The 18,041-nt window shown below is 43.8% G+C and overlaps 1 protein-coding gene across 1 annotated transcript in view; it reads left to right on the forward strand.

The window, feature by feature from the left end:
- Nucleotides 1-18,041, forward strand: part of COL22A1 (collagen type XXII alpha 1 chain) — a 213,554-nt gene that overhangs the window by 172,478 nt on the left and 23,035 nt on the right. The window contains exons 41-46 of the mRNA XM_075141117.1: nt 4,014-4,049; nt 4,950-5,003; nt 13,209-13,253; nt 13,689-13,736; nt 16,933-17,046; nt 17,222-17,275. Of these exons, the coding sequence (XP_074997218.1) occupies nt 4,014-4,049; nt 4,950-5,003; nt 13,209-13,253; nt 13,689-13,736; nt 16,933-17,046; nt 17,222-17,275 (351 nt within the window). The remainder of the gene's footprint in view (nt 1-4,013; nt 4,050-4,949; nt 5,004-13,208; nt 13,254-13,688; nt 13,737-16,932; nt 17,047-17,221; nt 17,276-18,041) is intronic.

Here is an 18,041-nt window from a genome sequence, read left to right on the forward strand (position 1 = left end):
TGCTTAAATTGCTGCGTTCCAAGAGAGCCATCGTCCCAATAATTTCCCACAAATCTTTAGTTGGACCTCATGCAGCTCTTGCCTCACCTCCTGCTTATCAGTAGGCCATGAGGTGTATCTGGGAGTCTGCTCTGGAAAGTTTGGATTTTCATATCGCTGGGGTTCGATCTTTCCAGTTCTTGTCATGTACAATTCCTCTTGAGACGAGGGGGATTTTGGAGTGCTCTGACTGTAGCCCTGCTCAGAATCCTCCAGATATGCACTGAATTTGCAGGTGAAATATGTTTAGGAGGAAGCAAACTTTATTCCTAGCTGTAATTGCTAGAGGACATCTGAGACCTTGCATTCTTTTGCAACCTCTTGTACATGCCATGATACTGTACCAATCACAATGCTTGCCTGCTCTGATTATCTAGACAGAAGTTTCCCAATTAGTACAGGAAATTACCTTGAAATGATCCGTCATATTGCTGTGTAATACTGGTTGACAAATCTAGCTTTCTGAGGTGTATCTCCGCTTAATATTTGCTTTTACCATGCTGAATACTAAATAAGGTAAAGCAGACTGGGTCAGTCATGTTTCACACTGTGGCTGTGTCATGGCCTTCATGGTCCTCACAGGGTTACCAATGACTGAAGATTTGGTGGGTGTTATGATTTATCTAAGGAACAGTGTTGTTCTTGCATTTCTTAATGTTCAGTCATTAATATTAAAATTAAAATGAAATTAGCAAATTAGTATCTGGCTTGTTTGAAAGTCACGAGGCTGCGGCTAGTTTTTAATTACTGATTTTTAGATTCAGTACAGGGGTAGATGATTTCACTTCTGCATCTTGATGTACACCAGATGACAAAGTTATTCTTCACTGGGGCTTTAGCATCCGTATATCCATGAACACAAATGACTAAGAACTTGATTCCAAATGTAGACATCAATTTTCTCACACCAGAGAAAATTTTTTCTGTGTTTGACCACTGTCAGGATGTGTAGCCACCTACGTACCACTATTCGCAATTGATTTGCTTTTATTTATTTAATCTGCTTCATTAAATACTTTTTTTAAAACAACTATTATGATGGTTTTCTCTATGATGGTAAATTCATCATAACTATCAGCTCCAGTGCAAAGACTCTGGAATTTGAAAAACACTGTATAACCTTGAATCCATCAGGCTTTCACAAAGACTGAGTCCCACAGAAAAAAATAGAATAAAGTCAGTGGAGCTGCTTCAGTGCATATTACATACCGAATTAAAGGTGTCAGCCTATACCCTTTTTAGCGATGTGATAAAATTGTGTGTATAATACTTTCAGCTTCAGAGCTGAAAGCCAGCAACTCTTTTTAATTGGAGTCCTCTCCCTGTTTCCTCCTGTGCCCTTAACCTCTCTTGGGCTTTGCTCCCTGCATAAAAGGTATATATAGATAAGGATTTTTTTACTTTGTCTGCTAAATTATTGAATTACTATTTACATAACACTGAGCCATAAACTGAGTATTAGCAGAGTGTATTCTTCCCAACAGAATCACAAGCGGAAGAGGGGACTGCTTGGAGAAATGGGGTGAATTCACATGCTTATGCTGAAGTTGCCTAATGGACGCGTGTGCTGCATAAGTAGGAGGGTTTTGCTCTTGCTCTGTCTTGCCCTGTTCATATTACTATGGGTTCAGAATTATGTATTTAGCCTTTGCTTGAGCAGACCATTAAAGCATCTTGCATGGAGGACTGTATGAGGATTAGTGAATTAATGTGCCTGAAATAGAAACCAAAGGGAGAGGAGTCATAGTGTGAGCCAATTTATTCAAACACAGTCCCAGAGATGTGAGGTCAAGCCTTGTTTTGGGTGTGTCTAGAATGCCAGATTGACTCACACATGCTGGATATGGGTACTGCACCACTTCTGTGGTATTCCTATAGAAATGGGTACCTTCTAGTGGCTCACTCTACTCAGTTGCACCTTTTTATGTTGCATCTCCAAACAAAAAGCATATGCAAGCCCACTAGACTCCTTGCTTTGACCTCATTTAAAGACCACACAGGTCCCGTGGGATGCTTTGCCTTTGTTAGAGGTAGCTGAGTACAGTGGTCTTCAGGACCTGGGGGAATTGTCCTATCCCTGCCCAACAGATGCAAGGGTGCTGTGGTTCTGTGTCCCCAGGTCCAGCCAGTAGCAAGGCTGAGCACGTATTGCCAAAGGGCATATGCATATACAATGCACACACATATACACACATGCCTGCGGCCACGCAGACCAATGCAGAGAATAATGCCTTTATCAACACTCATGTAAACCTAAACAGCACACTCAGAAACATGAGCAAGAATGTCTTGATCCCACTCCTCCTCGCTGGCGGATGAGGTTTGAAGGCCACTGTTGGAATATATAGGTGAAATGTGGATCTCTCCAGCAGCTGGTCTTGGACACCTACTCTGCCCAGTACCCAGGCCTCTGCATCCCAGTGTCCTCCAGTTGCTGGCACCCAGACCTGCGAGCCCCCTGGGTTCACAGTCTCACAACCCGGTTACTGGCACCCAACCCTCTCCTACTCACTAGGTCATCTGGCTTGAAGCTCACTAAGGTTCAACCATAGGAGCTCAGATTCATGAGCTCACCCATGCTGAAGAGTGTTACAAATAAGATTTAATGAGAATATAGTAAATGGGGTTACATCAGGCTGGTGGCCGGTCACCAGTGGGGTTCCCCAAGGCTCAATTTTAGGATCAGTGCTCTTCAACATTTTATAAATGATCTGGACACAGGAATCAAATGTACATTAAGTAAATTTGCCGATGACGCTAAACTAGGAGGAGCTGTGGACTCCCTTGAGGGTAGAGAGGCCTTACAGAGAGATCTGGATAGACTAGAGAGCTGGGCAATCACCAATTGTTTGAAATTCAACAAAAGCGAGTGCAGGATTCTCCACCTGAGATAGGGTAATCCTGCTTATACGTACAAATTGGGGGACGAGAGGCTGGAGAACAGCCCCACAGAAAGACATCTGGGGGTTTGGGTTGATGGCAAGTTAAATATGAGTTAACAACAGTGGCAGCCAAAAGGGCCAACCATGTCCTGGGGTGCATCAAGCACAGCATAGCTAGGTGGTCGAGGGAGGTGATTGTTCCACTCTACACTGCACTGGTGCGGCCCCACCTCAAGTACTCTGTGCAGTTTTGGGCGCCTCAATATGAGAAGGACATCAAACTATTAGAGTGTGACCAGAGGAGGGCGACCAAGATCGTGAAAAGTCTCGAGGACAAAACTTAGGAGGAGTGGCTGAGGTCACTTGGTTTGTTCAGCTTGGAGAAGAGAAGGCTGAGGGTGACCTCATCGCAATCTAAAACTTCCTCAAGCGGGGCAGCAGAAGGGGAGGTGCTGATCTCCTCTCTCTGGTGACCAGCGATAGGACACAAGGAAATGGGATGAAACTGCGTCAGAGGAAGTTCAGACTGGACATTAGGAAAAGGTTCTTCACTGAGAGGGTGGTTGGCCACTGAACAGGCTGCCCAGGGAAGTGGTCACAGCACCAAGCCTGTCAGAGTTCCAGGAGCATCTAGATGACTCTCTTAGTCATATGGTTCAGTTTTAGGCAGTCCTGCAAGGAGCAGGGAGTTGTACTCAATGATCCTTATGGGTCCCTTCCAACTTGAGATATTCTATGATTCTATGATTCTATGACTGTCGTGATGAAGTGCAGGGCTCAGTCAGACAAGCATCATGTTAGCATACAGCTGACCCCTCTGGTCCCATTTTCTCTCTTTTTTTCTCACGCTTTTTCCTCCATGATCCACCTCAATTTCTTCCTTACTGTGCCTTTGATCCTTCCCCTAAACATCCTGCTGTGAGTATTGCACACTCCAACAATGTCTGTGTGAGCAGCTTGTCAGACTTGCTCCTTTTCCTTACCCTTCCTTCTCCAATTTTTGTTATCTTGGTGCTTCGGGACCCAGCCTGATCAGCCAAGGCAGGGTGTTAATTTTAAGTGTTTTGATTGTTGTGTCTTTTCTGTTTGCAGGGCCCTGTGGGACCCCCAGGAGACAAAGGGTCATTGGTACAGTATGTCTTTCTAACTACACCCAGATTTTATGGGGAGGGGACAACCACATTAATTGTGTTTCTACCAGTGATTTCATGAAGGCATGTTTAATTAGTTTCTTTTTGACCAAGGATGGTAGGGTCACAGGGTGGCTGATCCTCCAAAGGGGACTTCTCTTGTGCATTGCCAGCTACTTGTTTTCTATATTGAGTTGTGAGAAAGAGTTGATGGAGACTCTTGGCATGGTGACAACTTTTCCTTACCTGCCAATAGTCGTACAAAAGAAAGAATGAGTCACTTGTTTAACCCTTCATTCAAAAAAAGTATTTCAAGGCACGTAATTCAAGGCTGCTATGCCTTATAGACAAATAAACCATTTTAAAGCATTTTTCTTACTTAAAACCCTGCATTTCAGTATTCACCAAATACACTTGGTTCCTCAATACGCATTTTTACAAGGGTGCAATCCATTGGTGTGAAACAAATAACTGTGTATTGTGGTCTCAGTATACACTGGCATGAATTTCCAGCACAACAGCCAGTCCTAGGGAGTGTACTAGCATGTACTGAGGAGCTGGACCTTCTTTTCTCCTCTACAGTCCTATGCTAAGTCATATTTTCTCCTGGTTCATAAATTTGCCTCCTATAAAGAGTCATTATTACCTTTCCAATCAAGGTGTGTAAGGCTTGACTTTAGTGATGCACATAAAGTCCCTTGAGGCACAGAAATGACGGGTACTGTGATAATGCAATGTGAGATTTCATTTTTTTTTGCTTAAACTCTCTCATAGTTGTTTAGCTGCTAGTTAATTTTTTTCCCAATAACTATTGTGTTGAGGATTTCTTCTTTTCAGCTAAGAAGCACCTCATAAGTACTGTTCATGTTATTGGGTTTGTCTGTTCTCTCCCTACCAGGGTCCCCGCGGTGTACCTGGTATCCCTGGACCACAGGGACCTCCTGGCCAGGATGTAAGTAAAATAAAAGTGTAAGCGCTCAAGAAATTTGCCAAAGCTCAAATCTAATTTCCCTAAAAATTTTGCTCATACTCAATCGCAGGCGTTGAGTGTTACTAGGATGGTCCAAGGGAGATGATTCACAGAAGTGGAGCTCTTGCAAGTTAGGATGTCAGGGGGGAAAACAGTCAGGCTAAGGAGGGTTGTCTCAAGGAAAACGGTGGACTTTACCTCTGAACCATTTAAAAACAACACTGGAGAAAGGACTTGGCAGCATACACTGGGGAACGATCCCACACTGGAAAAGGATGATTGTTAAGCTGTCTAGGAACTTCTTAGAAGCTGCTGAGATAAGTAACCTGTAATATTTCTGTGAAAACAGGGCCACAGCTGTTAAAAATCTTTGTGAGTTCATTTTGCTGCTGCTACTGTGCATGAGAGATGACATTTTAACCTCTTGGTGTGTTGTCCTCTCTCCTGCCGTTCTCAGTGGGTGAGTCATGGAGCTGAGGGATAGAGAGAAATGTGGCAGACTCCCAGCTGGAAAGCTGACCCCGCTTGCTGCCTGGCTTTGTCGCAGTGTTGAATCAGAAAGAGGAGCAGTTTTTTTCTCTGCTGGTCAGCCAGCTCTGTGATGTGGAAACCAGTCCTGGAGGAAAATCAGCAAGGAGGCTCTGAAGATTTTAAAAGGCTTCATCTTTGGATTTGTTCCTGTTGAGGGAACGCTGTGGGGACAGGGCAGTGGCCTTCTGTAACTCTCCTTCTCAGCGCTGCTTTATGATTCTGTCATGTCTGAAATAGGTACCAGTTTTCACGAAGTCCATAGCAAGCAATTTTCAACCCTAGTGTGCCTTTATTGATGTACATCAGCTGGCCTAAAGGGTGTACTTTCCTATGGGATGGATCTCCTTTCCTCCTGCAGTGTTTGGAGAAGAAGGTCTAGTTTTCTTCCCACCTACTTTGTCATAAGACAAATGATTATGGCCAGCGTATTCCTCCACATGGCCCAGGATAGTAGAAATGGTCCTTTGCCTCCATCACCCTCTGTCCGTGAGCAGGCACAGTCTGAGGATTGACTGTGTCCTGCTGATTGCCCCTAGATCTCCTCACCTTGTCTCAGATGTTTGAGATTTTTAATCAAGAGGTTTTAAAGAGGAGATACAATAGATAGGTTTATTACAACTGTGTTGTGTGAGATGAGTGCCAGAGCCAGCTTTTCTGGGTCTCTTTCTGGCCCTATGCAGATCAGCATTGACTGGTTAGGTCTTGGAGAGGCAGTACTACAGTCTTTACATCTTTCCTTTTCCCTGCAGAAAATTACCCAAACAGAACCATTCCTTATGGTACTTATAAAACACATCCTCTATTACACTAACTGTTTTAATTGCACTCAATATGTCTTTTAGGAGCTCTCTGTATTCTGGTTGACCACCTGTTAAGCAATTCTACCTATGTTTCAGGAAGTGTAAAAGTAACTACAGGGCACATTCCAACATTTCTTGGTATAGCAGCAGGGATACCTATTTTGACAAGATCAGGCATTTGCAATTTCTTGATCTCCACTTTCATTTATTAGTACAAAGGATTTTTTGTTCTGCTTTTGCACTCTTGTATATCAATGTAGTGTTCCTGTATTCTTTGAAGCATGCCCATTTTTGTACTCTGTTATGCTTAAACAGTATGTCATCAGTTAGGAAAGCTCCGATTTGAATTGCTAATCTGAATTTGCCACGCAACTCCCAAGTGATTCAGTAGCAATAGTCTTAATCACTTGCCTCAATGTCTTGGTTTTTGGTGTGGCCTTTGCAAATGTGTTCCGTGTTTTTTTCTGAGACTGAACAATTCTTTTATATCGCATTTACATCCATTAGTTTATTCTCTGCATTATTTTTTCCAGTTGCAGACTCATCAGATGCTCTTGGAAATGTCTGCTACAAGTTGTATTCCCTCATACTGCAAATCAGATTAACAGTTGTATTTTGAGAGGTGGAAGAGTCAATACTTCTTTTGCAATAGGTTTGGCCAGAATTATCTCCCATAGATGAATAGATTCGTTTCTTTACATGACTACATCCTAGCTTCCTTCTAGTGCCCTAAAAGCATGTGTCATATTTTTTGCAATAGCACTGCCCAAGGTCACCTTTTGAAACATCTATTAGCAACTCAATCAAATATCAAGAGTTCTGAGGACAGTGTCTTTTTTTTATTAAAATTTAGGTTTTGAAAATCCTTGTCTAGGTTTACAGTACAGTCATGCTGGTTTGGCTTTGTTCTGTTCCTCTTAGCAAAAGGCTTGGTGTTTATTTCTTCTCTAGAGTTCACTATGTCCATAAATCCCTATAGATTCTCTTCTTCCGGGACATATTGTCTTGTCCCATATACATTCTTTTCTTGTCTTTAAATTTGTGATTTTTTTCTGATTAACTAAATCTTCAGTTCTTAAAGCCTGAAAAGTGCTTTCTCTAGGCTCTTTTGTGGTCTTTGTTTTTTCCTATAATAGGACTAATTTGTTCAATAACAGGACTACTACGTATTGTGCCTACTTTCATGCCCTCCATTACTTCAAACATTACTTGCACTTGCTTTGGAAAAAAAAAAATCCAAATCACATTTTAAGCTGGCAGTATTCCTGTACTGAGTATTTAAAAAGCATAGCCTTAAGTACCTTCTTTCAGAGAAATTGGCCAATCTCATATTCTGAGAGTTATAAAAAATACTTCTACATGTTCAGTGATATTATGTGCATGGCCACCTCCTCCAGCTGCTCCAGACCAGGTCCCTCCTGCCTGGCCTCTGTTGCCCAGGACCTGGGGTCTCTGCTCAGGTGGAGGGATGTGGCTGCTGCTTTCCCAGTTGCAAGTTCAACCAGTAAGAAGCTGCGCATGAATCCCAGAGATACAGACATGGACACACAGACACAGAGGACACCGACGTGGCTGATCACACAGATTGCCACAGACAAGGCGCTGCCTTCAACAGCACCTACCTACAGGACTCACTACAACATAAGCACAGACAGCCAAGTCCCCTCCTTCTCTTCAGCTGGCAGAGACTGAAGGTCACCGGTGGTGACACACGCACCACTCTCTAGGCTCACAAGCACACAGATATTTGCAGATCCTTCGAGCATCGGCACAGCCCCTCTCTCCTGGCACCCCTGCCCAGATCCCAGACCCCCTTACCCGCCCCCATGGGTCCCCTACTTACCTGCTGGTCCAGCCTGATGCTCGCTGCAAACATGCAACACACTTGTCCCTCATGCACTCCACACTCGCGGTTCCCCATGGGCATACCAACATGGACCCTCTGCCCACCTGATACCCCGGCCTGGACCCAAGTCCCCCTTCTTGCCAGCTGGTCCAGCTTGAAGTTTGCTGATGAATACACACCCCCTCTGGGTGTGACTGGGGAAGATAGGGACACTCGCTCCATCCCAGCTGGCACCAGGCACATGAGCTGTGACCTGTGGTCTCACGCCAGCCACCACCATGAAGCCCTTCATTCACCTTGCTCATGCTGGTCCCTCCAGTAAGTGGTTTTGGGAACACACACCATTCCCGCCCCAGTGGCTGGAGGTTAAAGACCCCTGCACTCACTCCAGTAGCTGACAACAAAGGCTGGGGGAGCCTACACCCCCAGTCTGACTCCAGTAGCTGGCACCAGTTTTCACTCACATGCACATACAGGTCTCACCAGTAGCTGGCACTTGGTCCTTGCTGCACACATACACATTATGCAGAGAGATAGTTAAGAAAAGGTTTAATAAGAAGATATAAGATGACAGGACAAACCATGGTGATCAGGCGCATCAGCCAGACAAGTGCAGTGACCAGCCCCATTTTACACATGACCAGCACCTTTTGTACCCTTTTCTGTCTACCCTCTGTTTGTTCCTCTCTGCTCCCCCTTCCCCTGCACGTCCCCTCATGCGTCTCCACAGCTCTATAAGTTCCTGCACCCTTCCAGTTCAGGGTCCCCCTGGTTTACAATCTTATCACTTGCAAAGTCCAGGTTGATCTTCCTGGAAGCGCAGCCTGGGGTTTCTTGATAGCCCATCAATTAGTGTGAGTGGCAAGGTTTGTTTCCTGTGAGGTCTGTGTCTTGGTATATTTTGTTTCTGATTTCCTCCTTTTCCCTTTAGTTTCCAAATTGACAAGGTCCCGGACCAGATAACCTTGTTAGAATAAACCTTCTCACGCTCCCACATGCCTTCATCAATTAGCGTGACTGTCCAGGTTTGGTTCCCATCACTGCCTCCCTTATTTGTCGGTCAGGTTTGTGTCCCTGTACGTTCTTATTTATGGCTGCCTCCTTATTTTCTCTTGTTGCATTGAAAAAGGTCCTTGACCAGATACCCCTAAAGGAGCAGACACTCTCTGGCCAAATACCCTTAGACTACACGTTTTTTGGGAAGCGTCCACTCTCCTCTGTCTGCTGCGAGATAAAATGTTTCTGTTCAGCATATCTATTTAGTTCCCTTAGATTAGAAAACAATCTGAATGAGACATTCTCTTGTCCTGCTATTAGCAGTGAGGACACCCATTTAATAAGCTCTTTCTGTATTTTGATTATGATAATTTTAATTAACATAAACATTGAATTAATCGCTTTTTAATTATGTTAATTATTTTTGATAACTAAGTTCCAGTATTACCGGGAAGTTAATCTTCCCCTGCATTTATTTTCGTAATTACAAAAACTTTGTGGATGCATACATTACTGCCATTGGATCTGAAAAGCAGAGTTTTCTGTTCTGGGGTTGATTTTCCCATACTGTTAGAAGGACAGTTCCAAGGAGCCCTTGTGTTTGTTTTAGGGTGCATACACCCCAAAGAGTACACTTATTAAACCTCCTGTTGGCTTTTTATTCCTGGGACTTATAACCTATTTAAGCTATTGCATTTCAAGTTTAATTTTCAGTCTCGTAATAGAACTACCCCGCCATAAGCCTGTGTGACTGGTTTCCTTATACACAGAAATCTCTTTCTTTTATTTTCACATACATCACTTACCTGAGCATCATTTTTCAGCATGTCATCTGCACAGTTTCCACCAGTTCCCAGTTAGAGACCATTCCTCTGCGTCAAATGTTGCAGACTGATAAAGTACTCTCTATCCTGTGCATCATACCTCCTCGTTGCTGACACCTTGCACTGGCGTGCTGTACCACTCACACTGGGTACGCTACTTTGTGCCAGCCACTGTTGGCTGCAAACTGCTGAAAGTGTTCAAACTTTATGAGCTTTCTGACACTGGTTGTTATTTGGGTCTGTGCATGGTCCCACACCGCATGAGCAGCGTTTCTTTTCAGTGCCATGCGGTTTTTTGGGCAGACTCTTTTAAGTTCTTTATTTTATTTTCTGGCTTTCTCTTTTCCAGTTTCCTCCCCTGTTAGTCAGCTTGTCAGATGCAGTTATACCCTCCGTGCCTTCCTTCTAGCATTTTCATTCTGCTCTGAACAACTTGCAGCTTGGCCCTTGTTGTCAGCCTTTTGTAACTCCAGGCCACTCTAGTCCGGCAATCTTTCCTCTCCTTTGGACTCTGCTTCCCATTGCCTGTTCTCTGACAATGCAACATGCTGAAGTGCCATCATCCTACATCTGGTTTGTTCGTTTCAGCTCAGACAAGCATTCTTCAAAGGACACTCTCTTTTTGCAGTCTTGTACCTTTCAACTGTTTGACTTTTCCTGGGGATGCAATAGTTTTCAGATTTGTCAGCCATGGCACGTAGCTTAATTTCTTATCCTGGGTTATTTGCACCTTGTTAAAGACATCGCCGGCTCCACACCATACAGTGTTCAAGAAAAGAGGTCCATCCTTTTTTGTCTCAAGGCAATCTGATAGCACGTGGATATCACAGCCATGCTTAAATCTTTCCCAGGATTTCAGTTTTAGTCACTCCCTTCTTGTGTGTCTTTTCTCATAACTAAGAAGTCTTTTTCTATATTCTTCTTTAAATAAATCTTCTTTAAATGCTCAAATTCCATTGCTAGTACCATGTCATGTTTCAGATCCCTAAGCAAAAAGCTGTCAGCGAGCCCTATGGAAGAAATAGTTTATTTATAGCTACATTAATAGCCAACATGAAAGACATTTCTGAATTGTCTTTTCTGTGTTGCTCTCTGATCCAGGATGATTCTCACGGCTCAAATCTTTGCTTTGTATCGCACTCCTTAAAGCAGGTGCTGTGTGAGTCTTCCTGAACAAAGTAGGTCTGGGAATATAAGATCTGTGTAATCGTTATTTAGGCAACCCTCTTCCCACTTGCAGAAGTGGTTGAGAATCACAGTGGAGAGGATGCCAAAAGCATGATCTGACAATTAACATCTGTGAAAGAGAAGCGACTTTGGGAACATCCCACAATCTTCTACATGCACATTGCTGCTCTGTGGAAGAAGCAAAACTATAAATGGTTATAATGTTTCCTTATATTTACTCAGTTCCCCAGAAGGACGTTTGTGGGGAATGATGAGCTAAGAACCTCCTTCACACCTTATCTTCTCTTGGTTCTCACCTGCAGAAGGTTTAGTTCCTAGGGAAAGAAGCTTTCATCCGTGGACTTCAGTACTACTTCAGTTCCTCTTTAGCTCCACTTCAGATTGTGTTTAATCTTCATCTCTTAGAAAGTCAAGGTAACTGAAGGGTTGTTGTTCACCCAGAAGTGTTTAATGTGGACATAGAAAAAGAACAATCAACATATTTTCCTATTTTTTCTCTCCTCTGGCAAGAGGTACGGGATTTAAGTTATAAGTGAGATGCAAGGACGAGATTCAAGTTTGCTCTATAGCTATAATTATGGCGTAGCAGGGTATCACGACTTTGCCTGTGTGCACACACAGTGCACTTAAGTCATTAATCCCCAGGTAACCAAGTAACTCCCCATCTTGTTGTCTGCATAAATAATACGGTGAACTGACTGGAGACAACGGACCAACCTGAGACAAGGTGATTGACAGAAAGCCTAGTCCCCTTCCTGGCAAACCAGTTGACCAATTTTTGAAGGAGCTTTCCAGGTGGAAATTTTCGATAGTCTCAGAGAGTCCCCTAGGTAGCCTCTGCTGAGCCTACACCAGTTGAAAGCCACTACTTGTATCTCTAGTGTGTTGGTTAACGTCCTGGATGGGGAATCTGGCACTATCCCAGAGACCTCTCCAGGTGGGTCCTGCTGCAGAATCAACAAAACTGAACTCAGATAAGATGCTTTTAAATGGCCAGTAGAAACTGTTCCCGCAGATGCAAAAATGGTCATGTAGGACAGCCTTTTCTATGTGGTTAAGATAGAAGATATTTTGTACATTCTCTAAGGTACTCAACATGGATAGAACATGCATATATTTGAGTGATGACACAGGGTGACAGGCCAGCTGGATACAGGAATTTAGCAGAGAATGGTTTGGGGAAATCTCACCCAGTCCAACTTAAAACACCACTCAAGGATCCTTGCCATGCAGATTTCTGTCATCATCTGGATGGTGGCCAACTGTCCTGTTCAAAAGATTCGGTTTCCCATGTGAGCATTACTTTATGCAAAGATTCAAAAATAATCTTTAGTTTTGTTTTTGTTTGTTTTTTGGTTTTTTGTTTTGTTTTGGTTTGTTTTTTTAAAACAAACTAATGGCTTGCTAATGACAGGCAAAAGATGCCCATTGAGGGTGGGTGTGTGTGACCCTTTTCCAAACCATGACTTCCTGGACCTTAAATTCTAAGGATGCTGACCATTTCTATGCCTTCATCTCATGAAAACTGATAACAACACACCCCCACAAACAAACAAACAAACAAACAAAAAGGCCCATTGCTATTTCAGGAGCAAGGGACCTGTTTGCAAGGCTTGTGCAAAGCAAGGTCTTGATTTTGCATGCTAGAAGTGTCTTCAGGGATTTAAAGCTTCACCCTTCACACTAATGCAGTTCATAGTGTTTTCTGTGACCGGAAGACAAGCTAAAACAATTTCAATCTTTGTGTCACTCAAATGAATTCAACAAGGTCACACGGTAGGTAAGTGAGATTTAGGAGGAGATCAGAGGACGTTAAAGTTGCAGATGTTTAAGGGAGTTTACTGTTTGTCACATGCGAGGAGCAGTGGTGCTTAGTGGCAGAAAGTAAAATGTGTGCTAGTCCAGAGCAGCCAGCAGAGTGGGAGCAACCCACTCCTCCTGGGAGCAAACAGGGGGTTATTGTATGATAATTTCACAATTTTTTCTTTCTCTTGATCTGTAGGGTCTACCTGGAAATCCAGGGGAAAGAGGACCTCCTGGAAAACCAGTATGTAACTTCACTTCTATATTACATCTTCCTTTCACTCAGTTTCCACCTGTACACCTCACCTTGCACTTCAGTGCATTTCCACTGCTGCTCTTCCCAGCAGAGCAACTGGGAAAACACTAAGAACAACTAAGGGGTTATGATAAAAATATCTGTGATGGCTTTGGAACAGTATGAAAATAACTGGATATTCTGCAAGTAAATAAAAGCCAAAATTTTAAAGGCACTTTCTTAGCACCACTTAGCAGTACCCTCAGCAAAAACTCATCTCAGGTGTGATGAAGTGCATTGATAATGTAGGGCAGGAAGTACTTGTTTGGCCCGGTGAGTCCTAGGCAGGGCAAGGGAAACCAATGAGAGTCCATGTTCAGGAAAATTTTTAATATCTTGATGCCTTTTAAAGTTGCCTGAGATAATTAATTTCTCATTCCACAGGGTTCCTCACCCCTGCTCTCTCCAGAGGACATAAATCTCTTAGTAAAGGTAATCAGACTTTGATGATGGTGGAAGTTTATCTGTGTGTTTGATTCAGACCTGACTAACACTCTGTGATGGGAAAATGTCTGAGCTACAAGTGCAAAAGGTGCCTTTAAACACTCTGTCAAAGCTTGAAACTGGCAGTTCTCCTACTTGCACTGGTATTGGGACACTAGAGCACATGCTGGAGATCAAAATCCAGTGCCTTTTGACCGTCCCCAGCAGTGAAATGACCTACAAAGATCTTTATAACATGGTGTATGTTACAAAAGCTCTGAGACTTCAGGCTCTTTCTGAGGCATGCATTCCCAAGGAGAAATAAACATTGTAAACTTGTATTACCTAAACCAGAAAATGGAAACCATTTTAATAAAATGTCTGATTTTTCACGTATACCTTTAACAGTGACTGGAGTAATTTTGAACTGTGGGTGCAAAGTCAGTTTGCATCCTGCATCCAAAAGGATGCAGGTAATTAACCCCAGATGCACCCATGTTTCAAAAGTGATGATCTGTCTGTCTGCCTTCACTCTCCATGTAGAGAGTTGTCAGGGAAATAAGTCAGTATTTGATAGGTGTTGACTGCAAAATCTTTACAGATTTACATGGGCTGAGTTGGGAGATTTTTAAGCAGTCTTGGGACATGGCAAGAAATCCTTTCTTATTGATTAAAAGAAACTAAAAAATTACCTTTTTTTTACCAACCCCATTAACAAAAGGACTGTTTTAAGTTTGCTACTGTGAAATGCCTTCACTGAAGTACTGTCCTTCTTATGGAGCCAAGTATTTTTCTGGAGATTTCACTGTGTGCTATTGTTTGGGATTTCTGATCAGGACAATAACAAGAGACTGATTCTTGGGTAAAAGATGTCATTTTGATGTTCCTTTCTTTTCTTCCCTTGATTATGTTATGGTTAAACACACTCATATGCCCTGCATATTCTTTCTGCTTCGTATTTTTTCACTCCACACTTGGTACAGATCTGTATAAAGCAGCACCTTGAAATCCCAGATGAAATTAGGTCTCTCTTGTTCTGGGTGTTTCTCAAGCTCTTACATTAAGTAGATAAATACGCACGTAGGGACTGAGACTTAGAACGACAGTTTACCCCACAATTTTGCAACGGATCATTGACAGAGTTGGGTCTTGGAGCAAGGTCTCCTAACTCTCGACCTGATGAGCTGTCTGTTGTGCTAACGCTGCCTCTTATAGGCAGGATTCACTCCCCTTTTGCTGAAGGGAGTCTGCCTTTGAAATGGAAATGTCATAGCCATGGTATTGCCTGACTAACCTAGTGGCCTTCTATGATGGAGTGACTACCTCGGTGGACATGGGAAGGGCTACCGATGTCATCTATCTGGACCTCTGTAAGGCCTTTGACACGGCCCCCCACAACATCCTTCTCTCTAAAATGGAGAAGTATGGATTTGATGGGTGGACTGTCCTGTGAGTGGACGCATCCAGAGGGTAGTGGTTAATGGCTCAATGTCCAGATGGAGATTGGTGACAAGTGGTGTCCCACAGGGGTCCGGTATTGAGACCAGTACTGTTTAATATCTTCATCAGTGACATAGACAGTGGGATCGAGTGCACCCTCAGCAAGTTTGCAGATGACACCAAGCTGAGTGGTGCAATCAACACGCTTGAGAGACGGGATGCCATCCAGAGGGACCTGGACAAGCTCGAGGAGTGGGCCTCATGAGGTTCAACACGGCCAAGTGCAAGGTCCTGCACCTGGGTCAGGGCAACCCCCATATCAATACAGGCTGGGGGATGAAGGGATTGAGAGCAGCCCTGCCGAGAAGGACTTGGGGGTACTGGTGGACAAAAAGCTGGACATGAGCCGGCAGTGTGTGCTCGCAGCCCAGAAGGCCAACCGTATCCTGGGCTGCATCAAAAGAAGCGTGGCCAGCAGGTCGAGGGAGGTGATTCTGCCCCTCTGCTGTGCTCTGGTGAGACCCCACCTGCAGTGCTGCGTCCAGCTCTGGAGCCCTCGGGACAGGAAAGACATGGACCTGTTGGAGCGGGTCCAGAGGAGGGCCACAAAAATGATCAGGGGGATGGAACGCCTCTCCTGTGAAGAAAGGCTGGGAGAGTTGGGGTTGTTCAGCCTGGAGAAGAGAAGGCTCCGGGGAGACCTTATTGCAGCCTATTGGTACTTAAAGGGGGCTTATAAGAAAGACAGTGACAAACTTTTTAGCAGAGCCTGTTGCGACAGGACAAGGGAGAATGGTTTTAAACGAAAAGAGGGTAGGTTTAGACTAGATATAAGGAAAAAATTTTTTACGCTGAGGGTGGTGAAACACTGGCACAGGTTGCCCAGAGAGGTGGTAGATGCCCCATCCCTGGAAACATTCAAGGTCAGGTTGGATGAGGTTCTGAGCAACCTGATCTAGTTGAAGATGTCCCTGCCCATGGCAGGGGGGTTGGACTAGATGGCCTTTGAAGGTCCCTTCCAACCCAAGCTATGCTATGCTATTCCTATTCTATTCTATTCTATTCTATTCTATTCTATTCTATTCTATTTCTATTCTATTTCATTTCCTGAGGATAGTAGAAATGTAAAGACTACTGAGATGATGTTTCAAAGAGTTTTGGAAGGAGGGAGGTAGTAATTCTCCATGACAGAATTTGGCCAGGACACTGTGACATTCACTTGGTCTTCACAAACTCCATCAGATGAGTTCTCCTTGGCCATGCTAGCTGTGAATACAGTTTCCTTTGCAGAACATCCTTTCTGACATTGTGCTGCACCTGGGTTTTCCCTAACAATCTGCCCTCTGAGCAGTAACCCAGCCCTTTCAGGCTAGTGTAGACACAGTTTCCTAGTAGTCTTGTAGCTTCAAAACAACGTTGTTCTTGGTAGTCTTGCTTTGTGGCTCTCTGAACTCCCCATTAGGAAGAGCTTTTGCTTGGATTCTTGATACTGGATGATCAGTTAGGACCTGTCCAACTAGAACTGATGATAGGAAACTCCCCATGGGAGCATGTGTGAGCTCAGCTGCTGACCCTCACTCTGCTCCACACTGCCCTCATTTCAGTTCTGTAGAGCAAAGTAACCCAGATCCTATCCAGTGTGGTCAAACTGCAAGGGTCTACATATTATGCTAGGACCTCACTACTGCATTCATAATGGGTGTCTGTAGGGTCTGCTGAGTGCCTTCAGTCTATTGCTAATTTATTTCTCCTTGTTCTCTCCTAGGACGTGTGCAGTGAATGCCCTCCTGGCCCACCAGGACTGCCAGGCATCCCAGGTTTCAAAGGTGATAAAGGTCTCCGAGGACCACCAGGTAGAGATGGCCAGGATGGGAAAATGGTAAGAGTGCTGGGGAAGTGACCATGCCTTGGATGTGGCATAATGTTATTTTTCTTATAGTATTTTTAGATGATTGATTTTTTTTTTTTCGTCAACAACCTACTGAATCTTTTTTAGATGTCTGTGGAGTCAATGGACTAAACTAGTGTTTACCTCTAGCTCTTCTGCGTTGCAGGGGAATGCTGGTCCCAGAGGTCCTGCAGGCCTACCTGGGCTGGATGGCCCAAAGGTTGGTTGGTTCTCTTCAGTTGTTTAATGAAAATTTATTTGTGACTAGTTAGTACACCGGCTGAAGCAGGATCTTGGTGGCATCTATCTCTGTGTAAAGAGGTAGGACTGGCCTGTTGGGTGGGCCCTGTACTGGCAATTCACTGGAGTGCCACATGCACGCAGAACTGCATGGCTCCCCACATGAACACTGTTTCACTTAGTGTCTTTTACAATCCCTTTGTTCACGCACAGACACACACACACAGACACACACACACAGACACACACTCAAGTGAAGGGCCTCATTCTTGATGTTGAATTTCATTACATTGGTGTTTTGATGACAGTAAGTTTCAATCCAAATCAGGTGAAGAAATTAAAGCCTCAGCAGTTGCCACCCTGCCTGTTCCTCTCCTCTTTGAATCCTATATGCTTGAGTCACTTAAATTAAGGGTGATGCAACGGGCTGATGGGCTCCATATACACTATCTGCCATGGTGGTTTTATCCACAGACGACTATGAATGTTTTCTGAAATACACTATAGGAAGAACTCCTTGTTTCAGCTATATGCTTCTGCCTAACAGTCCAGGGACATAGGCCAACATAAAACTTCCAATGTCTGAAGAATTCCAATAATGTCACATTTCAAGCATTTCCCCATGACGAGGTCTATCATCAGTCTGCTCACAATGCCAGTGTCTGGTCACAATCAAAACCTTTACAATTGCCTAACGTGAAATAAATCAAAACAAATCAATGGAGGGTGAGATAAGGTGATTTCAT

The sequence above is a fragment of the Calonectris borealis genome, chromosome 2 (assembly GCF_964195595.1).
Source record: "Calonectris borealis chromosome 2, bCalBor7.hap1.2, whole genome shotgun sequence".
In the NCBI taxonomy this organism is placed as follows: Eukaryota; Metazoa; Chordata; class Aves; order Procellariiformes; family Procellariidae; genus Calonectris; species Calonectris borealis.